The 23,118-nt window shown below is 41.2% G+C and overlaps 5 protein-coding genes and 1 non-coding gene across 10 annotated transcripts in view; 3 read left to right on the top strand and 3 right to left on the bottom strand.

Moving 5' to 3' along the window:
* The window catches only part of LOC111328178 (uncharacterized), a 62,670-nt gene extending 61,824 nt beyond the window's left edge, over nt 1–846 (bottom strand). The window contains exon 1 of the mRNA XM_088745829.1: nt 604–846. Coding sequence (XP_088601955.1) covers nt 604–689 — 86 coding nt within the window. The 5' untranslated portion in view covers nt 690–846. The remainder of the gene's footprint in view (nt 1–603) is intronic.
* Nucleotides 847–1,656: 810 nt separating this feature from the next.
* On the bottom strand, nt 1,657–5,871 carry LOC111328172 (citrate synthase-lysine N-methyltransferase CSKMT, mitochondrial). 3 transcript variants are annotated; one of them, XM_022932549.2, is made up of 3 exons: nt 5,813–5,871; nt 5,565–5,668; nt 1,657–3,790 (listed from the first exon to the last, which is right to left on the bottom strand). In XM_022932549.2, exons 2-3 carry the CDS (start codon nt 5,641–5,643, stop codon nt 3,051–3,053), a joined length of 819 nt encoding a protein of 272 aa, XP_022788284.2. In that variant the 5' UTR covers nt 5,644–5,668; nt 5,813–5,871; the 3' UTR covers nt 1,657–3,050. The 3 variants fall into 3 exon arrangements, with proteins under 3 accessions (XP_022788284.2, XP_022788285.2, XP_088601958.1); XM_022932550.2 differs by having other exon boundaries at nt 1,657–3,787; XM_088745832.1 differs by having other exon boundaries at nt 1,657–3,373; nt 3,713–3,790; nt 5,565–5,860.
* Nucleotides 5,872–5,873: 2 nt separating this feature from the next.
* LOC111328171 (protein-L-isoaspartate(D-aspartate) O-methyltransferase) lies at nt 5,874–12,779 on the top strand. 3 transcript variants are annotated; one of them, XM_088745831.1, is made up of 8 exons: nt 5,874–6,023; nt 6,090–6,194; nt 6,572–6,603; nt 7,611–7,715; nt 8,363–8,483; nt 8,598–8,683; nt 9,488–9,656; nt 12,745–12,779. In XM_088745831.1, exons 1-8 carry the CDS (start codon nt 5,930–5,932, stop codon nt 12,762–12,764), a joined length of 732 nt encoding a protein of 243 aa, XP_088601957.1. In that variant the 5' UTR covers nt 5,874–5,929; the 3' UTR covers nt 12,765–12,779. The 3 variants fall into 3 exon arrangements, with proteins under 3 accessions (XP_088601957.1, XP_022788282.1, XP_022788283.1); XM_022932547.2 differs by lacking the exon at nt 12,745–12,779 and adding an exon at nt 10,010–10,378; XM_022932548.2 differs by lacking the exon at nt 12,745–12,779 and adding an exon at nt 10,010–10,378 and having other exon boundaries at nt 9,488–9,659.
* Nucleotides 10,216–10,936, bottom strand: LOC111328176 (uncharacterized). Its single transcript, XR_015995581.1, has 2 exons — nt 10,778–10,936; nt 10,216–10,515 (listed from the first exon to the last, which is right to left on the bottom strand). It is a non-coding gene; the product is annotated as an uncharacterized LOC111328176 (transcript).
* A 1,903-nt stretch (nt 12,780–14,682) lies between the features above and the next one.
* LOC111319226 (uncharacterized) lies at nt 14,683–16,966 on the top strand. Its single transcript, XM_022922041.2, has one exon. It carries the CDS (start codon nt 15,463–15,465, stop codon nt 16,780–16,782), a length of 1,320 nt encoding a protein of 439 aa, XP_022777776.2. The 5' UTR covers nt 14,683–15,462; the 3' UTR covers nt 16,783–16,966.
* Nucleotides 16,967–17,111: 145 nt separating this feature from the next.
* Nucleotides 17,112–22,663, top strand: LOC148716586 (uncharacterized). Its single transcript, XM_088745830.1, has one exon. It carries the CDS (start codon nt 17,391–17,393, stop codon nt 22,503–22,505), a length of 5,115 nt encoding a protein of 1,704 aa, XP_088601956.1. The 5' UTR covers nt 17,112–17,390; the 3' UTR covers nt 22,506–22,663.
* The last annotated feature ends 455 nt before the right edge of the window (nt 22,664–23,118 follow it).

Raw genomic sequence — 23,118 nt, 5'->3', positions numbered from 1 at the left:
CGTATTGATGAAGAAAACAAAAAACCAGTTCATTAATTCGTTGACGCGATGTTTCAGTGCGCAATCTTTCTCTGTACAAATATGAAGAGAACCACTAAAGAGGCAAACTAAAAGATAAAATGTTTAACCCTCTTTTTATGATCGTGCCAATTACTTCTCAAAAATATTTCGGTATTCAACGAATAAAAAACACGACGAGAAAAACCTCTTAGTCGCAATATATTAGTCGGGACGCATAACCTGAAAATTTTAGGTAAAAACTCGAATTTTTTTTCTGAGATTAAAACTAATGGCGGTTAGTGGCAAAACTAAAAGTATTTTCACTGGAAAAAATTTGCAGCCACCAAAGAGATTTTTTCCAATTGGATTTTAAGGATTACATATGATATGTTTCATTTACAACTGCCAATTCTGAGTTGTCTCTTTCTGGTTCTCAGAGTAAATTAACTTCATTTCGCTCGCTTCTCTTTTCTGACATCATCTTCTCAAGAGAACTCTGACATGTCCCACCGTTTTAACTAGCTGTAATTCTCTCGAACTCTCCCTGGTAATTTTGGTTTAAAAATAAGCCAACCTCCTTTTTTGTAACACAAACACCTTTACCTCAATCCATCCGCAAGTCCAACCGCGAGAAATAAAGCTAAGAATGTGAAGGAAGTCACTGGGCGGAATCGCGTTCTTTCACGCATTCTATACTAGATATGTTTTCTTTTTTTGTCGTTCCCCCTCGAGTAAGAAATATTCTTTCCTTTATCTTTTTTCAGGCTTTTAAGTTTTAGTTTCCTCAGGCCTAGTTTGGGGGACTGAAATAGTACGGCCTGTAATGGTGTTGACGATTTTGGCTAAAGTAAATTTAACTCCTCATGCTAATTGGTTCCACCAATGAGGTTTTGGGTGTGATCAATAGATGGTTTCAAAGATATTTTCCTAGTCATGGTGACCAGCAATCTTCGACACCTTGGCTCAAAGACATCAGAAAAATCATAAAATGAACGGTAACCGTAGAGATTTGAACATTGTGTTCGTAAAGAATGTAATCTGGAAGCCACTGATTGTGTAAGATTTCCTCCTTCTTCACATAGACTTCAAAACCTCGATTAAATAATTATAGAATAATTTATTTCGCTAATCAGACTTAAGAAGAAGAATCGAAATAGGCATTAAGGAGATCTAAAATGAATTTTTGAAAATTTCTGCTGATTGTTAAAACTATTTTCTCACTAGATGTCTGAGAAGAAACTTCAAAGCGTACATCACGATCGCAACAAAGTGTGCGCCTGTGCGAAAGGTTTAGCAAACTTGTTTTTTTCCTTTAAATCGTGTGAGCCACATTTCCAAATTTTTGGCCTTTAATCTTATCCTCTTCACATTTACTTTCTTAATTTTTTCTCTTGTAAAACTCAAAGATCAATATTAGTTTGGCCACTGAAATTTTTCAAAACTCCTCGTATTTTTTTTTTTTCTAAAATGGATTTTAACTAAACAAAGCCATCTGAAAATCTTTTTTTAACCGATTGATACGGACAGTCATCAGGTCTCAAAAAGAACAGGGAGAACATGGCTAGCTTGAACTAGTATTTGCCAGAATGTTAAAGGTTTGGCTCTGTGTAGAGGCTTTGCTCAATTGTAAGGGCCAAGATCAACCACACAGGCAGCGTCTGAGAAATCTCAAGACCCCATTCTTTATTCAACATTGTTAGCTTCGTTATAACCTTGAGGGATCGAGATCTCAGTAATGGAGCGGGTAATATTCCCATAAGAAAATTCACTTTTGGTTGCCGAGATGAACCTTGAAACTTTCGACTTGTTGATCACGATATACTCAAGGTAAAAATTTACCATATGAACATTATCAGGATTGAGATCTATATCCCCTTAGCCGAAATCAAAATTCTTCCTTTTCACCAAGTTCAAGGGAACATGCCCTGAATCCTTGTTCGCAAAACACTAATTGTCCACGAAATTCAAAACGAAAACTCTCCAGCGAACACGGTCTCACATGTTGCCAGTTGGTGAGGAAAGCATTGGTTATAACTAAGGTTAACTACTTCAAAGTAGATGTCTGGAGGGATTGGTAGAGGCTCTACACTACACTTCATAATATTTTTAAAACATAAAAAGTTCTTCATTTAGCCTGTAAAAGTCAAGCAAACAATTTGGTTACAATTTCGTTTGAACCTGAAGGATGTTTACCTATGCACACAGGAAGCACGTGCAATCTGTGCACTGTTCACGTGGTCATACTGATCGTTGTACAAGTTGCTAACAAGACCTCCTAAATATGGGTTGATCCAATCGTCACGTCGAATAAAGTGCACTCTTTATTCATGAGACAAGAACTCAGGGTTCGAACGGAACCTTTGCGGCCGACCTACAGCGTGGGCGTAATGCTTGATCTGTACAAAGTAATGTTTCCTCATGCTTTCCAGTCGGACTGTTACATGGTAATCAAACAGGCGCACATTAAAGATGTTTTTTTTTTTTCAGTTAAGAGGTGGAGAAAACATTCATTCGAAGGGCTTTGGGAAAGGTGAGGCTTAATTTATTAAAAGGTAAACACAACGAAAAAATTTCTTGGCTCGACCTGGTAACGTGACACACTGTTTGTGACACTGATGATTTGACCTGGACGAAACACTTCATGCCTTCAGCCGGAGGCCTCCGATCGTAATAGAGGTAAAACAAAATAGAAATTTCAATTCGTTTTCCATGTATCTAGTACCTCTGTGCCAATTGGGGACTCAATGAATGGAATAACGATTAGCGCAGTTTTCAGTTGAGTTTCGAAAAATCAAAACCAAAGTTACCAAAACCCTTGAGCCAATGGGAGCAAAGTTCAACATCACCGTTCGTAAAGGACGATAAAAGTAAAACAGGCTAACTGCATGAAAGGCGGGAAAAGACAAGTGACCAATCACAGTTGGTTTAATTTAGTTTTGAATCTGACTGGAGATGGTGGTGCGAGTTTTCTGTAACAATCAAAGTGCTAAGCCAAAGCAATAATGGATTACTGTCGACACTCAATCCAACACTGCTCTAAAACTTGAAATTTATCGATGCTCGCCTACACCCTCTTTGTGGACGACATACAAATAATGCTGAAAAATTGACTGTGTGCTAAGTTCACGCCAGGACAAACGTAGCTTCGAAGAATTAAGCCCTGTAGAGTACGTCTGAACAAAGTCATTTTTTACTTTTTCCAAAGCGCCCAAACGCAACTCCGGTGGTTCATCAGAGAACTGAATCAGCTTTCCACGAGGTTTCAAGATACGCAAACACTCATGTAACACGTCTGCAAATGCGACATCTCCTTTTGGTCCTTTTAGAACTGCATCGGAAGTACCCTTATCAAGAGCAAGAGAAAATGTTTCATCTGCAAAAGGCATGTTCTTTGCATCAGCTTGATGACACGCCAGGCCAGTCAAATCAAGACTAGATTCCAGTTTTCTCTCTGTCTCGACAATCTCCTTTGCAACTAACCCACGTTCTTGGATGTTTTTTCTCAAAAATTTTATCGCTTCGAGTGAAAAGTCGATGCAATCAATGCGACAGTTACGATTGAAGTGTTCAAAGAGCTTCAAACTGAACTCTGAGGTTCCGCAACCAATCTCCAAAATTCTTGTGACAAAACTGTTACTGACAGGGGGGAGGTACGGCTCAATATATTCAATGGCATCTTCAAAACGCACAAACCAATCAAAGTGTTTGTTACCTTGACAACTGGAATAAAAGTTGTTCCAGTATGATTGATCAGACATGTCTCCAAAACATCGCAATGTGATCAAACCTGCTGAAAAACAAACCACTAATACGATTTAGCTTTAACAAAAGCTTTTTCGTCCTTCTTAACTAAATTGTATACCTTCTACAGAGTGGACCAAAAAATGTGCTACAAACACAAATAAATGTACGACAGCCATGGTTCTAATGCAAAGGAGGTACGAGGTAGGGATTTCAGAACAAATTGTTGTAAAGGAAAAAAACCACGTTGACAATAGGATAGAAAGTTCCGAGTATCCTTGGCTGAAAGAAAAGGTCTGCAGAGAGAATGTGGAAAGACATTTATTGGTTTTTTTTTTTTTTTTTTGGCTTTAGTATTCTTTGTTCACTAGTTTACTTTGTAAGTTTCAAGAAAACTGAGGGCTTTTAAAAGAAATGGGGATTCTACTGTAGCTTTTAATTTGATATTATCTGTAGGTTTTCACTTCTTGATGTAAAAACATAGGTAGAGCTTCAATAATGTCTTTGTTGTTGTTATTTTACTTCTTTGATTTGCTTAAGTTTACCCTGTCAAAAAGTTTTAAATCATTTGTCAGTCGAGAGCAAAGTTGGCTTATAGAAAGAGGCAACCTTTTTCTGAAAAAAACTCATTGAATCATAGTCTCTCCCATAAAATTTAAACAAATCATTCAAAAACTAAAAAAATTCAAGAGTATTAATTTTTTTGTAAGAAACTCAATTTCTACACTGATGAAAGACTGCACTTATTTAGGCAGCCTCTGTTACAGCATCCTCACTTCAGAGTACATATAAAGGCTCTGTGCACAGTTTTTTTTTCCTGCAAATATATTGGAAGTGACTGATGGTGCTTGAAAAGTATAGGGACTGCCAATTAAAGCAATTGACTTTTCTCAATGGAGATTGTGATATTGTAAAAATGATGGCTATAATGAAATATAATGTATGCAATTTATATACTTGATTAAGGTGTTGATGTCAGTTGTCGAGAACATTAGGCAAAGACCATCTGACGGCACCACAAAAGATTCTAGTGACCACCAGATAGTCACCCAAGTTGGATGCCCTTACTACTGAGCTACAAAAGAGTTATCTGGGAAGTCCGCTGGGCAAAGTTCATATATGTATGACACATGTCCTGTGCAGAGCTAGGATCAACTACATGGCAAAAGCTGAAAATATTCTTCAACATGTTGGGTCCTGAACTGACTCAAGTTTCACCCAGTGCCCCTATTGATATAAAGCTGAAGGATGGGAGAACCACAGTCATATGCGAGGAATTTGGCCCCTAAAACCATTTCCTTTCCTAACTGGGCCCCAGGATATGGATGTTTGATTTCTTGCAAGAGGCTGTGGGGCTAAATCACAGCTTCACATGCACTCTATGCAGCAATCTTGAAAGACACAGGAAAAGTCTCAAAACCTAACAATTTTTATCTCTCATTCATGAATTAATCTCAACTATTCTTTTGCTTTCAGGGATATTGCTTCTCTGAGGTGAGGAAACTTCACCTAATTTTCAGGCCCAAGGAAGGTCACCAAACATTGACCTTAAAGGTAAAATTCCTGGGGTCCCCCCTTCCCCCTTGGGCTTAACATTGATAGGTACTAAACTTATGCTAGGTCACTGAGTCGCGTAACAGCCATTTCCCAGTATAGACCAATGACCACAAGTTTCCAACGTAAAATGTCAAAAATAATTTCAAAACCCGCCCAGTATTTCGTCCAGCTCTGCAAATCATTGGTGTCACTGTGTCACGTCACCAGCTCAAGCCGAGAAACTGTTTTTTTCATTTTGCTGACCCCTTTTGTAAATTAAGCCTTACCTTTCCCACAGACCATGGAATGGATGTTTCCTCTAGCTCTTAAAGCAAAACATCTTCTCCAATGTGCGGGCAGACTCATTCTAACCTCAGCAAAAATAGAAGGTCTGGGAAGAAGATAGCGAAAAAACTTGTATTTTACTTTCAAATGGTAATAGAAGCAAGACGCATTAAAGAGCTCTTAGCGGAATGCCGATAATTCTATTTAAATATTTTCTTTAGATGCTGTGTATATGAATTATTTCAACCACCTAAATCTCCGCGCTGTTCACTTCATCGACCATGTTGTTGACCGACTTAACGGCGTCACGCATGTCAGCAGTCCAAACCAATTATTTGTGCGCAGCGCTGTTCAACTGTCATGGCGGATGGGTGTTTCAAGAAGTAAACATCAAATTTTGAGAAACATGGCGTGGAGATCGCACGGGGAAAGCAATAGTGACCTCCTCGATCAGCTGAAAAGTACGGAAGAAAATGATATGTCTTGCATGGTGTCGTATTTAACTGTTTTTCTTGCCTTGATTTTAGTCCATGAAGTGTTGAAAAGCAAAAGAGTCGAAGAGGCTCTCCGACGAGTTGATAGAAAACATTACTGTCGAAATCGAGCATTTGAGGATTCTCCACAACCGATAGGTTTGTATGATTTATATACCATGTTTATCGACTGGAAAGAAATGTGTTTGTGAATTCAATGCATCTGTAAGCACGCAAACATAGAATAGAAATTAAAATGAAACCTGGGGGAAACCATTTGTTTATGTTCGTGTTTGACGTGAGCAGTTTGGTAGATTTTTTAGGAAGTTTGCAGAAATGCATTCATTTGATACACCTAGAGAGAAAGAGAACTATAGTGTATAGGAAACTGCGAGAGGTCCAAAGTAACTACCTCAAAATAGAGAAACAAGCACACACGCACCTAATAGGGGCTGGATCCTGGCAAATTCCTCGATCATCAGGAAATAAAAACTTTAATGTTGACTGAATAAATCTTTTTTTCTCACCTTTTTTAGGTTATCAAGCAACAATCAGTGCACCACACATGGTAAATAGCCTGTGAATAAAATAGTTTTACCAGAACCTGCAGCACACTCTGCATGCATAGCAGAACACAACAACAATTCAGATTATGGTAACCCATCCACCTTTTAACCTTTGAATTCCTAGAAGTGATTAACTTGGAACTTCTCCCTCTTATATCTCATACATTTTTCAGCAATGATGTAATGAGAATATTCAAACCTATCTGGTGGATGGTGTTATCTTGATCTAATACCAAATTCACATGACTAATTTATTAGGAAATGTGAAGCAGTTAAAGGGGAGAATTGACAATCAGATCTTGGTCAGGTGATGTAGCCTCAGGGTTGTCGGTAAGCCCAGTGGTTGCTGGGAAAGTTTGCTGGAGGAAAATTTGGCAATCCCCAGCTGGATTTTTGGCCGGTAAGCAAGAATTACAATCCTTCACCACCTTATGCCACATCACTTGAAATTTCAGCCAGTAGTGTAATTTCTTAGCTACAACCCTGTAACCTTGTGGGTCTTTATCAACAAAGCATACCAGACTTTAACACTCAAACGGTGCTTAATTTCAAAACTCCAACTAAATTTGAGATCACCTATCAGCCAGCTGAACTTAAACACTAATGTAGGGCTGGTTAATTGAACTATTAACTGTCGTGTTCCATTAACTGAGGGTTTTTTTTCTTGCTCAAACATGCTTACAGTTTAATATATCAGTAAGCATAATATCATGAAGCCCAGTTTTGTCTACAATGTTAACAAAATATTCCAAAATGATCAGCAACTGTCATGGCCTTCTTTCAAACTTGACTTCCTTTGAATTCTATAAAAGTGATGAAGGGAAATAGAGTGAAATAATAGAAATGTACGGGAACAGTGATTGGAAATTTCTTCGATAGATGGTCTTGATTATCAAATCAGATTGCCAGTTCTTAGGTGTCCAGTGTTGTTAAAAAAAAACTGACAAAAATCTGCAGCTAGATTTCATAACCAATATTTCTACTTAATAAATTAGTAATTTTGTTGCAGCATGTGTATGCGCTACAGCAACTTGAGGGTCATCTTACAGAGGGTGCTTGTGCTTTAGATGTTGGTTCGGGGAGTGGCTATCTCACAGCTGCCATGGCTTATATGGTGAATACTGACTAGAAATGAACAATTTTTCCACGAGCGCGCATTGGATATGAGATGATAGATAGCCAATGAGGCGCATAGGGCTGAGTTGGCTATAATCATCTCATATCCAACAAGCGTGAGTGGAATAATTGTTTTATTAAAAATGCCCCCAAGAAATTATTATTTTGTAAGAAGAAACTGGATTTTTTAGCTCCCTTTTGATTTTAAGCTGACGCGTACGCTTACCATATTTGTAGATTATGGTATATTGGCTGATATACCATAATGGCTAAGCCAATAAAAAGTCTTGAATTGCATTATCCAATGTTCCAGTTTTTAATAATGACATGTACATGTTCATCTAATTGCTAAAAATTCAGTATCAACATCATTATTATATCAACACTCTACAGCTGTGACTGTGGTAGTACATTGGCAAAAGATATAACAAGATAATTTGGTCTTACGACAGAGTTGATTTAATATGAAATAATGTAAATTGCCACATGGTAAAGAGGTGCTAAAGCTGACATGTCGGCATTAGCCCTTTGTCAAACCTCATTCTTTGTTATCCTTTAATGATTAAATCAACTTTATTTTACCAAGAGTATCAAAGCAGTAATTCTTCTGAGAAACTAGTGGCCCTTGATCCTTTGACGCTTCAGGTTGGAGAAACTGGAAAGGTTTATGGAATTGATCATATCGATCAGCTTGTGAAAGACTCTTTGGCTAATATCAAAAGAGGGAACCCGGAACTTCTTGAAAAGGGCAGAGTCAAAATTGTCTGTAAGTGTTTCATTTTCCTGCATAAGTGTAGAGAATGTGTTTGTCAAAATCACTAGTTACAGGCAGCTACATGTTATTTTCAATTGAAAATTCCATTTGTTACATTTACTATAGCTGGCGATGGGCGCAAAGGTTATGAACCTGGGCAACCCTATGATGCAATCCATGTAGGGGCAGCTGCAGCAGATTTACCTTCAGCTGTGAGTAGACTTAACACTTTAATACAGTTTGACATGAACTCTTCATATGAAAATGTGGATATGTGATTTGTGAACCACATTCAGCCTACTTAACCTTTTAAACTCCCATGAGTGACCAAGACAGAATTTCTCCTTACAATATCAATACAATATCAAGCAGACAAGTAATGAGAATAAAGAAAAATATCAACAAGCAGTTTTCATTTGATCCAATACCAAATTTTCCAAAGTAACATCTTAAAAGTCATATGGCAGACAGTTAGGAGAATTACTCATCAGATCTGGGAGTGAAAGAGTCAACACTTAACCTAACTGCTTGTGTTGTACCATAGTGTTGTTATGAACTGTTTTTAATATAAAAGTTACCAATTCACACTTGCCTTTGGAAAAGATATTTTTAAAATACACCGCTAACAAGGTTAGTCTTAAAAGGACTCTGGTTGCTTGAAGGTAGCTTGTATTTAGCCATGGCTGCTGGTACAGTGATTTTCAGGGAGGAATTGAATGCTTTGTCTGATTGCATTCCTACATTTATTAGGGCAAAATCTCACAATTGACTACTTGTCATTTGTATTTTGTAATTGCCTGTGCATTCTTACAAATAAAAATTACAGCAGCAATCAGAGGCATTCATGTAAATTTTCTACATAGAATTGGCTAGTCAGAATACATGGACACTAGCCTTTGTGTTCACTGTAAACCCTGGAGGTTAAGTTTGGGAAAGATGTGTAGAAAACAAATTTAGTTATCTTCAGAATGAATGTTACTGCAAAAACTTGTACATACATTTTTTTTTACCCCAAGCTTCTAGAACAACTTAAACCAGGCGGCCGTCTTATTTGTCCTGTGGGAGCAGAAGGTCGGAATCAGGTTCTCGAGCAGCATGATAAACTTGAGAATGGCCAGATTATGAAGAAGAATCTGATGGGTGTCATCTATGTCCCACTCTGTGATAAAAAGCACCAGTGGCCAGGTTGTAAGTTATCTTTAACCTTTTATGGCTATATTTCTTAAACTGTTTTAATAATATTTTTTTAAGCGGATAGAGTATTTCCTTTGCATGTATACCTGTATGTTCCAATGGAATATGATTTTATGAGAGATTGCAAGCAATTATTGCTTTCAGTCACAGAGTTGAAGTGGAGTCAGTTGGCATAGATGTGCAAACTGTTTATATGCATTTTGGTGTCCTTGAGAGAAAACGAGTGACTTCTGGCTGAAGTGGCCCCAGCCTGTGTTGTTATCACAATCGATATGATTCTATCTATTTTTTTTTTTTTTTTTTTTATGACCTCTAAATTTGCTTTTCTCCTTTTCTATTTTTAGAGTTCTAAATTAAGGAAATAATATACAACTGGATTTCAAAGCATGCCAACAGCATACTTCAGGCTTTTTTGGCAGTTTTATCTCTAACTTATTACTGTTCAAGCATTTTATCAGCGACATGAGATCTCAAATGGGAGCTGGTCAAAGTGAAAAGTGCAGGTAGCCTGGTTCAAGTGTAAAAAACTCAGCATACTTTAGTAAGGAAGGTGGAAAGGAAGAATGAACAATTTCTTCAGATGGTTTAAGCATAGGATGTCTCTTTTAAATAGAAATGATACTACAAAGTGGATTTTTGTCACTAGATATTTGTATTTGTCTAGTTGAACAGAGACAGGTAGAAAATGTCATTAAAATTTCAACAACAGATCACACTGGTGTACATGTGTATGAAGGATCATTGTTCACACCTTCACCTGCCAACTGAGGTTGTATCAAATCCCTTCTCCAACCAAGATCTAGCTACTCAGTGTGTTTGAGGGCTTTTATCTTCTTGATTACTCACTAAGCTAGAATTTGATAAGAAAATTACTTGATGAGGTGAGCATGAGAAAGAGAATTGCTAGAAAGAAACAGCGAAACAAAATGTCATTTTGAAGTATGAAACAAGGCTAGATACTATGTTGTTGTATAAAACTTTATAACTTTATGAACGAGATGAGTAATTTTAATCAGAAAAAAAGTAGTGGAATATAATGACCCCAGTCATGAAATGAAATGAAAAAAAAATTGTACAGGAAATGACAAACTAACCCTTGGAAGTTGTCTTACCATGTTGTTGAGTTGATTTATCCTATGAAGTTTCAGTTCCCAAGGGGCCTGTTGATGATAAGCAGCCAGTAGTTAGGCAGAAGGAACTTGTGTTCCTTAGCTCTTCAGTTCCCAAGGAGCCTGTTGATGATAAGCAGCCAGTAGTTAGGCAGAAGTAACTTGTGTTCCTCAGCTCTTCAGTTCCCAAGGGGCCTGTTGATGATAAGTAGCGAGTAGTTAGGCATAAGTAACTTGTTCCTCAGCTCTTCAGTTCCCAAGGGACCTGTTGATGACAAGCAGCCAGTAGTTAGGCAGAAGTAACTTGTGTTCCTCAGCTCTTCAGTTCCCAAGGGGCCTCAGCTCTTCAGTTCCCAAGGGGCCTGTTGATGATAAGCAGCCAGTAGTTAGGCAGAAGTAACTTGTGTTCCTCAGCTCTTCAGTTCCCAAGGGGCCTGTTGATGATAAGCAGCCAGTAGTTAGGCAGAAGTAACTTGTGTTCCTCAGCTCTTCAGTTCCCAAGGGGCCTGTTGATGATAAGTAGCCAGTAGTTAGGCATAAGTAACTTGTTCCTCAGCTCTTCAGTTCCCAAGGGACCTGTTGATGACAAGCAGCCAGTAGTTAGGCAGAAGTAACTTGTGTTCCTCAGCTCTTCAGTTCCCAAGGGGCCTGTTGATGATAAGCAGCCAGTAGTTAGGCAGAAGTAACTTGTGTTCCTCAGCTCTTCAGTTCCCAAGGGGCCTGTTGATGATAAGCAGCCAGTAGTTAGGCAGAAGTAACTTGTGTTCCTCAGCTCTTCAGTTCCCAAGGGGCCTGTTGATGATAAGCAGCCAGTAGTTAGGCAGAAGTAACTTGGGTTCCTCAGCTCTTCAGTTCCCAAGGGGCCTGTTGATGATAAGTAGCCAGTAGTTAGGCATAAGTAACTTGTTCCTCAGCTCTTCAGTTTCCAAGGGACCTGTTGATGACAAGCAGCCAGTAGTTAGGCAGAAGTAACTTGTGTTCCTCAGCTCTTCAGTTCCCAAGGGGCCTGTTGATGATAAGCAGCCAGTAGTTAGGCAGAAGTAACTTGTGTTCCTCAGCTCTTCAGTTTCCAAGGGACCTGTTGATGACAAGCAGCCAGTAGTTAGGCAGAAGTAACTTGTGTTCCTCAGCTCTTCAGTTCCCAAGGGGCCTGTTGATGATAAGCAGCCAGTAGTTAGGCAGAAGTAACTTGTGTTCCCCAGCTCTTCAGTTCCCAAGGGGCCTGTTGATGATAAGCAGCCAGTAGTTAGGCAGAAGTAACTTGTGTTCCTCAGCTCTTTAGTTCCCAAGGGGCCTTTTGATGATAAGCAGCCAGTAGTTAGGCAGAAGTAACTTGTGTTCCTCAGCTCTTCAGTTCCCAAGGGGCCTGTTGATGATAAGCAGCCAGTAGTTAGGCAGAAGTAACTTGTGTTCCTCACCCTCATGATGAGGTGTCAGTTCCCAGTGGATTCATTGATCACAAGCAGCCAGCGGTAAGGCAGAAGTATCTTGTGTTCCTGGCTTATGTTCATGCATTCTATTTCAGTGTTAAGAACATGAAACGTAAATGAATCAAATTGTTCATATCTAAACCTGTGTATGATGGCAAATAACAAAATGATCCCCTTAGGTGAACTGCAGGTTAAGACCTTGCAGACAAAATTTGGCTATAAACACCTTATACTGCCTATTGACAATGGAGATTTTGAATGAGATACACAATGGACAACCTTAGCAACGACTTAAAAATAGTGAGAAGAGGAAACATCTAAAAACGAAAAACCCTCATTTTCTAAACGAAATGGTGGGTGAAATCAAGCCCTCCAAAATGTTTTACTGAATGCTTGACACTTCTGCTTATGTCCGCCAGTTGATTAATGCCTTCGGTGGTAAGTGGCGGAACCTAGCCGATAAAAAACGAGAACTACACAGGTTTGATTTCGAGGTCGAAAGGGATCTTCGGGTCTCACTCTCTCCTCTGATTTCAACAGTTTCCTCACCCCACCCCTGATGGAGTTCTGCAGCGTGCTCACTGAGGTTGCTAGTCATGCGCAGAAGATCGTTAACCATACGGCCGAAGTCGCGAAATCAAACCACAGACCTTTCGATCGATTTGATATGCATGAGAGAGACGTGGAGTACTTAAGAAGAGCGTAAAAAATGTTATCCTGTTCACACAGTTTTTTCTCATTCTTTTCAATCTTCAGCCTTCACTTAAAAAATGTACGTACCCTCGGTATGACGATTTGTGATTGAGCCTGATCAAACCTGGAATTTTAACCTCAGGCCTTTGATCACCCGTGCAAATATGATTTTTGAAAAAAATCGCAAATCACCCTTGAATTGAGGGCGCCATCGGAAACACAAAGGGTTTGATAGACCCCGCAGGCGTCAAAACGATTTAATGCGGTTTCGGTGGAATCCAATTTATCTGTTACACTCTCAAAAATGTATTACAAAAACCTCTGAATTTAAACTACAATGGTAGCGAACGATACGTGAATGAACAACCAGCAGAAAGAACATATGTTTACAACTTTAGTTTATGTTTTAATCGTTAATTGGAATTAATTGAATCTAACGGTAATGCCTCTGATACAATGTATATATGAAGTTCATATATTTTGAACTGCGGTATTAGATACGTATGATGCATGATCCTCGCAGTGGCGAGCGCTATTTATGCAATACCGAAAATCAGACCTGAAAAAAATCAGGCCTGTACGGGATTCGAACCATTGACCTCTGCGATACTAGTGCAGCGCTTTACCAATTGAGCTAACAAGCCAACTGGGAACAGGCCGTTAAGTTGATTCGTAAAAAACCCGTGATGATAAATCAGATACAATGTATATATGAAGTTCATATATTCATATATTGCATAAATAGCGCTCTCTACTGCGAGGATCATGCGTCATACGTAATGCCTCTGATGATTGTAATTGCCGTGTTTACTTTGATAAACGCTACGGCGTTTGAAAATTTTTTTCGTTTCCGATGCGGTGGCTATTAAAGGCGGTGTTCATGCCAAATTCTTATTTCTTAAATCTGTGACACCAATTACAGTAAATCATCTGCAAATATTTCCTAGAACAGCAACACGTCTAAAGTTCCAATGACTCCCATTTCAGTTACAGGTAATCTCCTTCGAAAATTTCGAGCACTACAACATTTTTATCCGCTTATATTGCTTATAAATTATAAGATCAGAGGTAGCGGTATCTTCCGTTGCTTTGCGTTAATTCCATTAAGCCTAGAAAGTGTTAATATGAGACAAGACCACCATGACGGATTAAGAGTGCTTGAAAGTGTTGTTTAATTAAGTAAATTAATGTCTTTTAAGTCTCTCCTTGAGTGGAACAAATCCTTCACTTCAAATTAATTATCCTACTTATTTTGTTCAACAACAACAACAACCTTTATTTGTTCTAATTTCTAATGACTATTTTAACAAATTGGACATGCCCACAGGTAGCTAGCTAATCTAGGTGGGTTCACATATTTTACTTACACGAAAGGAGCGGCAAGATAGGTAAAGTCCTTGAAAGTAGTTTTATAACATAGTCTGACAAGGGCAGGGATAAAAGTAGAGGTGGTAGACTTTTGACGCTACGAGCCTCTTTTGCAGGCGGCGGTCACACTCCTCCTGTAATCCTTTCAGTTCACGCAATTTTCGCTCTATCCTGAAGTAAACTTACCCCTAGTAAAAGTGTTTACATTCTGTACCCACTTCAATTTTTGTTTTGAAAAATAAAACCCTGCAGCTTTGCGTAAACCCTATTTGTTTCCGTCCCTATTTGTTTACGTAACTGTCGAGCACAAAATAAGGAATACTCCAATAGAAAGCACAGATTAGTCTCAGTCATTTTATTACCCAGTCTTGATGAACAAATGAAAACATTTTTTAATACCAAAGAACATAATCCCGTTAGATAAGGGCATACACGAAATGACCGGTAGCAGGTAATATTCTGCCCCTGATGTTATTATCTCATTTCCTTCGCTTTTTCCTCCATTGAAATGTAATTGACTCGGAGGTAATATTTCAGATTCTTTAGATGATACGGGTGTGTTAAAAACGTTAAGCTCATGCCTGTCGAAATTTTTTTTGCGTAATCCTAGAAACTTTCGAGAAATTTTAAGTGAAGAATCGAGATCAACTCACACGAAGAACACAGGCCGGCAATAGAGCGATAAAAACCATTAATGATCACTGCATGGAACACCTAAAGAGTCTGGAGCTAATTTTGCTGTCTTGATCCTGAAAACGTTTTTGAACTTGGGGAAAAGGCAGGAAAAACTTTGCCGGAGGTTCATCAAAAGCTAAAATGATGAATGGCGCTCGACCGACCTTGACATGAAAAAGGTTAATCTATAAAACGTTGAATTGGCGACTGTGGCTTGTTGTTCATAAGGTAACAAGCGCACACCTAATTATGGTTTCAACTTGAATTTCATTTTTCTCGGCAAAAAGGTATTTAAAAGACGTTTAGTGGGGGTCTATCTCACTGTAACGCAAAATTAATTGAAACAGAAGGTAGCCAATAAAGTTTTGCGTAAAGCCACAAGGCTCAGTAATCAAATCCACTAGTTACAGTAAATCTCGTTTAGCTAATCGCAAGAGTTGAATAGTCCAGACGAGGTCATAAATGAAAGCTTAAGCTACGATAAACATTTTATCACGATTTTGACAAGAATTACGTACATAAATGAATTGGGTCAGTCATCGGCAACGCTCTCACATTGCGATGGCTGACATTCATTGCTTCGTTCTCACAGTCTTGCTGGTTTTGTGTACGTTCTCCAGCGTTTCTGGCAAGATAGGAAAATGTGAAAAGCTCAAAATACCTATGTGCCAAGGCCTTGGCTACAACTTCACTTACGTGCCAAACATATTCAACCTCGCACAGGAAGAGGCAGAGCTTGAAGTTCATCAATTCTGGCCGCTGGTTGAGATAAAATGTTCGACAGATCTGAAAGTCTTCCTCTGTGCTATGTATGCTCCTGCCTGCCAGCCAAATGTCAAAAGAGAAGCTCCACCATGTCGGTCGCTTTGTGAACGGGTGAGAAAAGGTTGTGCACGTTTTTTGCGTCAGTACGGCTCTTCATGGCCTAAACGTATAAAATGCAAAAAGTTTCCTGAACTCGGTGGAAAAAAGCCATGCATTGCAGGAAACAGAATTGGGGCGAATGGAACTCATCCAGTGGCTGTTCTTCCCACGAAAACATCCCCTGTTAGAAAATGTGAGAGGATGACTGAGATACCTATGTGTCAGAGCATCGGCTACAACTTCACTTACATGCCAAACATGTTTAACCACAGAACACAGAAAGAAGCGGCAGATGAAGTTCGTCAATTCTGGCCGCTGGTTAAAGTCAAGTGTTCACCAGATTTAAGGGTCTTTCTGTGCTCCATGTATGCTCCTATATGTCAGCCGAATTTTAACAAAGAAATTCCACCATGTCGTTCGCTTTGTATACGGGCAAAGGAAGGTTGTGAGCCTCTCATGCGTCGGTACGGGTTTTTGTGGCCAAAGCAAATGAAATGCGAAATGTTTCCGAAATTTGGCAACAAGGTGTGCATAGGACGCATGGCAGTTTCAACTACAGCATCACCTCTTCCTCAGGTCGCTGATCTTCCAACGAAAACTTTGACCGCAACAAAGAAATGTGAAAAGATCAAAATACCTTTCTGCCAAGGTATTGGCTACAACTGTACCTCACTGCCAAACATCAAAGAGCAAGATGCCGTTGATTTGCAACAGTTCAGGCCGCTATTTGGGTCTAAGTGTTCGCCAGATCTGAAGCGCTTTCTTTGCTCCATGTATGCTCCTGAATGTCGACCGAAAGTCACAAACCCACTTCCTCCATGTCGGTCAACTTGCAAACAAGCGAGGAGAGGCTGCGCTCCCTTTATACGCTTGAATCGCGTTCGTTGGCCCAAAAAAATGAGATGCAAAAATTTTCCAAAGGCTGGAGGCAAGAAGTCCTGCATAGACCCGAAGGGGATTGCACACAAGGGTTCATAAACAATCTCTAAATCTGTTGCTTCTACCAGAGCCAGTCTAACATCAGAAAGACTAACCTTTCAGCTGGAACATTAGAACTCTATTTTGTAATATTAGCCGTCATTTACATGATATCATTTGTGATATATCATCATTGCTTGCGCTGGATTATTTAAAAAAAAAAATAAAAACAAGCTTGGCAATATTGATGACGCAGTCGTAAGTGAGTCTTATTTGAACTTCAAAACTGTCGTTCAAATTCAAGGCACTCAATTGTCGGAAACAGAATAATAGCATAGATATCAAATAGCGATTGTGAAATGTTTGTCTGGAAATTTTGTTATTCTTATGTCTGGAAGATTCGTATCTAGCCAATCAGCGTTCTTTTAACTAAGGTGTCCCGCAAAGATAAGGAACAATTGTCTGTGATTTATTTAGCTTTCAGTCGAAGTAATCTTTCATATCAGTTGAGTCGAGGAGTTGTGACAGCTGTAAAACCTAGCGAGAATAGAAGAGGAGAAGAATAAAAAATCTAGTGAAGACGTGACGGTGTGGGCTATCCTTACTAATTCCCCACATTTGTGGCACCTCCGACGGGACACGCAGTGATTTGGACAACCTGTTAGTCAATGGAAGCTAAACTGGAGGCAGAACTTCAGCTTCTAAAGCTTGCACGAGGAAGGACGAAATCTGTCGTGGAGAAGGGAAATATCGAGAAGATCACTCGACATAAAGAAACTCTGGGAAAGATTGTGGCATCTATAGAAGACTTGAAGCTAGACATCGAGAAAGGTAAGCTTGAAGCGGGAAAAGGCATTGACGAAGTTGATGAATGGGGAAAAATTATCGAGCAAACGATTGATGATGTAGATAAAGAAGTAGAAGATTTAAATCGTCATCTCGAAGAAGCTGGGGCAAAAGCAATAAACAAAAAACGGGAAGAGGAAGAGGCTCTTCTAGCCAAAAGGAGGGAGGATGAACTGAACTTTGAAAACCTTAAACTTGAGCAAAAATCAAAAATGCAGTTGCCCGATCAGTCCGCCGAAAAACCCCTAAGTAAGGGAAATGTCAAAATGCCAAAGCTGGTAATTACGAAATATGACGGTACCTACGAAAAGTGGCTTTCCTTTTGGAACAAGTTCAAAGCGGAAATCGATGCAGCCGATATTCCCCCGGTTACTAAATTTGCTCACCTCAAAGAATTACTGGAAAGTGATGTTTGTGAATCAATCGATGGCCTCCCATTTAGTCCTGAAGGTTATGTACGTGCTAAAAATATCTTGAAGTCCAATTATGGCAAGACAAGCGAGATTGTGAGAGCGTATATTGATAACATCAATGGTTTACCTGTGGTGACCGGATGCATCCCTAATGAAATTCATAAATTTTGTCAGACTTTGAACTACAATGTTCAATCATTAGAGACCCTAGGTAAACTTTCTGGGTGTTTATTTATGGTGCGTGGCGTCCTAGACAAATTGCCAGACATAAAGGCAGACCTCGTGAGCGGAAAACCGGGATGGCAAGATTGGGGTTTCGGGGACCTTATGCAGGCTTTAGAAGAATGGAAAGCCATTCATCCGATGGAAGCTCTGGGGGTAGAAAAGGCAAACGAAACGTCTCCGACTCCGCCGATTTATCACCCGCCGCGTCCGCCGCGTCCCCCACGTTTGCCTCGTGACAGAAGTTTCTACGCGCGACAGGGCGAACCCAACCCACGACACGCGTGTGTCTACTGCGATCGCGTGACACACAGATCTTGGGAGTGTGAGAACGTGACATCTCCAGCGGAGCGCCGTCGCATTCTACAAAACAAACGCTTGTGCTTCAACTGCACTGGGCCTCAACACAGCGCTTCACAATGCCGAAGCCGCGCATCTTGCGTACACTGCAAACAAAGGCACCACTCATCTATTTGCGACCGACCGTCGGCAACTGGACGCCAAAGAGCGAACAACGGCGGAGTGGCTCTAACTGCAACTCAAGAAGGAGAGAAAGTCTGCCATCCAATCGTACTTGTCAAGTTGAATGGCGTGACCTGTAGAGCCCTACTGGACACCGGTGCGACTGCGTCTTATGCTTCAGGATACATCTTGGATCGTCTAAACCTCGTACCAGCTCGCACTCTAACACGCCGTATACAAACTATCGTGGGCATAGTGACTAAGCGGACAGAAACTTACAATACGCAAGTGAGTGACACTAAAGGAAACAATGCAATTTCATTACGAGTAACTAGAGTAGACCGCGCTGAACTTTTGTCCGTGGAAAATCCTAACTATAAGGAGATGATCAGCAAATACCGCCATCTGGAAGGCGTTTCAATGGAAGACATCGACACTAAGAGCTTACTTCCGGTCCATGTTATTCTGGGCGCGAGTGACTACGCGAAGATAAAAACTCGAGAATCCCAACGCACCGGAGCTATCGGCGAGCCTGTGGCTGAGTACACTCTTTTTGGATGGACCATCATGTCACCAGGAACGGAGACAGACCTGGACAGGATGTTTCTAGCGCAGACGGCCTCGAATGACTATGAAGAGCTTTACCGGATGGACGTCCTAGGACTCGAAGACAAACCTAATGGCGATCAGAGCGTTGTTTATGAAGAATTCCTTGAACAACTCAGCCGCAGCCCTGAGGGTTGGTATGAAACTGGCCTTCCCTGGAAAGGGGACCATCCTCCGTTGCCCTCTAACAAGTCTGGAAGCTTAAAGCGACTGGGGAGCCTAGTCCAACGACTTAAGAAGACAGGAAGGCTAGACGACTATGACGCTATCATACAAGAACAGCTTAATGAAGGAATTATTGAAGAAGCAGAGATGCCAGCAACTCAAAGAGAATTCTACATCCCGCACAAAGCAGTAGTGAGAGAGAGTGCAGAAACTACCAAGATGCGTATTGTCTACGATGCCTCAGCAAGAGCGTACGACTCAGCCCCTTCCCTAAACGACTGTCTGGAAGTTGGACCACCCCTGCAGAATCAACTATGGAAGGTACTCCTAAGGGGACGGTTTCATTCAGTGGCTATCGCTGGCGATATTCGCAAAGCATTTCTTCAAGTGCGTGTCCGAGAGCAGGACCGAGATGCGCTGCGGTTTCATTGGTTGGAAAGCAAGGATCCTTTTCGTGTTCGCACGTACCGATTCACCAGAGCTCTGTTTGGTTTGGGACCCTCGCCGTTTCTGCTTGGCGGTGTAATTCAGCACCATCTGAACACTTGCAGACCTACACACCCTGATCGCGTAGCAGAAATCGAGCGAGAACTGTACGTTGACGATCTCATTTCGGGTGGAGGTACTATCCAAGAAGCGAAACAAAAGAAAGCTGCAGCAACTGAGATGTTCCACCAGGCCACCTTCCACTTAAACAAGTGGCATTCAAACGTGACTGAACTAGAGCTCACTGAAGAAACTGAAACTGGGGATGACTTAAGCTACGCCAAGCAACAACTCGGAATCAAGCCGAGAGAATGTGGGCTGCTTGGTTTAAAGTGGAACAAACTGACGGACGAAGTTGGAGTTACAATTCCAGAGGAAGTTGCCCAACCGACAAAGAGAGGGATTCTGGGAAAAGTGGCGAGGATCTATGACCCCCTTGGTCTTATCGCTCCAATCACCCTGCAAGGAAAGCTTCTGTACCGCGATGCCTGTGAAGAGAAACGTGCATGGGACGCTCCGTTATCCACCCCCCTAGAACAGCAGTGGCAGAAGTGGGAACGTTCCTTGCCGCAACACGTAACTTGTCCACGAGCACTCACCAGCGTCCAAGAACCTATCGAGGACATTAAACTTCATGCTTTTGGAGACGCGAGCGGAAAGGGCGTGGCCGCTTCTGTGTACGCTGTGGTCAGACAGTCAAGCGCAATCAACCAAGGCCTGGTTACAGCAAAGGCAAGACTGGCCAAACAAGGGCTGACAATACCTCGCCGCGAACTGGTCTCCGGTCACATGGCTGTAAATCTTCTGACCAACGTACGAGATGCACTGCAAGGATTCCCTGTGACTTCGCTGCATTGTTGGCTTGACAGCAGCGTGGCCTTACATTGGATACTAGGAGGAGGAGACTATAAGCAGTTTGTGGCCAACCGGGTACGAAAAATTAGAGAACACTCTGATGTTGTCTGGAGGCACGTACCTACTCAGGATAATCCTGCAGATCTTGCTAGCCGAGGTGGACTGGTAACTGAGGAGAACCAACTGTGGTGGAAGGGACCAGAGTGGCTAAGTGATCCTGTGAAATGGCCAGCCGACCTTGTGACCGCGCCCACCGCTGAATCTAACGCAGAAATGAAGGCTACAAAGGAGCTCTTTGCCATGGCCGTTAAAGCTGATGACGATCTAGACCATCTTCTGGCCAAGCACAACTACTGGAAGACTTTGCGAGTGTGCGCTTGGATTATGCGGTTCGCAAACAACGCTAGAGCGAAAAGAGCGACAAGAACAAAGGGACCCCTGACAACAGACGAAATTGAGAAGCAGAAACACTTTTGGTTGCTACGCGTACAGAGCCGGGGAAGTGAAAGCATGGAGGAAGATCGCCTGTGCCTAAACTTACAGAAGAACAAAGATGGATTGCTTGAGTGCCGTGGGAGACTGCAAGGGGTCTATCCGATATACATCCCAGACGCCACAACGTTCGCAAACAAATATGTCGAACACGTCCACAAAGCCACTCTTCACGGGGGAGTGGGGCTTACTATGGCTAAAGTGAGAGAAGAGTTCTGGATTCCCCGCCTGAGGCGCCTCGCGAAGAAAGTCATCAGGGAGTGTTATGGGTGCAAACGCTTCCAGGCGGTTGCGCTCGCAGCTCCACCCCCCGGTTTATTGCCTCTGGAGAGAACTGAGGGCTCAACTCCCTTTGAAATTGTTGGAGTAGATTTTGCTGGGCCGATCAAGTACCGCAAGTCCTCTCGTGTAGAAGGAAAAGGCTATCTGGTGCTCTACACGTGCAGTTTAACGAGAGCCTTGTACTTGGAGGTCCTGCCTAATCTGGAAACTACTACCTTTCTTTCAAGCTTGAAGCGTTTCATCGCTAGACGTGGACGACCTTTAAAGATCTTTTCAGACAATGGAAAAACGTTCGTAGGAGCGGCAAACCTACTGAAAGGAATTCAGAAAGATGAGCAAGTTCAAGGCTACCTTGCATCAGAGAAGATTATCTGGAGGTTTAACCTAAGTCGAGCACCCTGGTGGGGTGGCCAGTTTGAGCGACTAGTGGGCCTCTTCAAACGTGCATTCTATAAAGTAATTGGTGGAGGAATGCTATCCTGGTCAGAGCTGTGCGAAGTCGTGCTGGATGTGGAAACTCAACTAAATCGCCGCCCCCTGTCCTATGTAGAAGATGACGTCCAGCTCCCTCTACTCACCCCATCTTCTTTCCTATTCCAAAGATGTATTCGCCTCCCTGAACAAGAACCATGGCGAGAGGAGACAACTGACCTACGAAAGCGTGCCAAGTATTTGAGGTCTTGTAAGGACGCTGTGTGGAGACGCTGGTCTCGAGAGTACTTGGCGGCGCTCAGAGAGCGTCACAACTGCAATGGAAAAGGCAAGGCGAGGCCCTTAAAGCCTGGTGACGTCGTTCTCATTCGTTCAGAAGAAAAGAACCGAGGAAAGTGGCCATTAGGAGTGGTCGCTAAACTATTCAACGGCCGTGATGGAATTGTACGTGGAGTGAAGCTGCGCGCAGGGAAAACAACTCTCCATTTATTTCCCCAAAAGATGTGCGATCTTTTAGTCTAGAATAGAAACATATTCATTCTTCGATAAAGTAAAAGTAAACGTGTTTTTAAATGTAACTGTCAGATGGTTTAGGTGGTGTGGTCTTGTCAGAATCCTTTTTATATTTCAGTCAAGTTTTAATTACCTTGTAGAAATAAAAATATCTCTATTCTTTGCAAGAGCAGTAGTAATCATTGTTTTCGTGGTTCGACCATTTCATAAAAAATGCAATGGTACCACTTCGAACTGATTTTCTATTCGATCAGTTAGCATTTGGTGGCGTTACAACCATCAAAGCTTCAACAGAGCCACATAAAGGGAGCGAGGCAATTCAAGTGGATTAACATAACCGTAAGTTTAAGTCAGAGCTCGTCAAGTTTGACATGAACTACGAGGGGGGGGGAAGGGGCGTGTCTAAAAACCCACGTTTGTTATGTCTGGGAGAAAAACCACTTAATTGGCACGGATTAATCATGTCGAGACAAACTGTTGGTTTTTCTGTGTAAAATAATAAACAAAGTTCTGTCTCGCAGTACTACATTTTTTCTCTCACGTTTTTTAATTCTTACAAGATATGATTTTTGGTTACAAGAGGTAACTTCATGCAAAGCAGTTGATGACAGATGAGTTTGTT

This window comes from Stylophora pistillata, chromosome 14 (genome assembly GCF_964205215.1).
Source record: "Stylophora pistillata chromosome 14, jaStyPist1.2, whole genome shotgun sequence".
Classification (NCBI taxonomy): domain Eukaryota; kingdom Metazoa; phylum Cnidaria; class Anthozoa; order Scleractinia; family Pocilloporidae; genus Stylophora; species Stylophora pistillata.
Note: the sequence above shows the minus strand (reverse complement) of the source record. Positions and strands in the feature narration are given on the sequence as shown.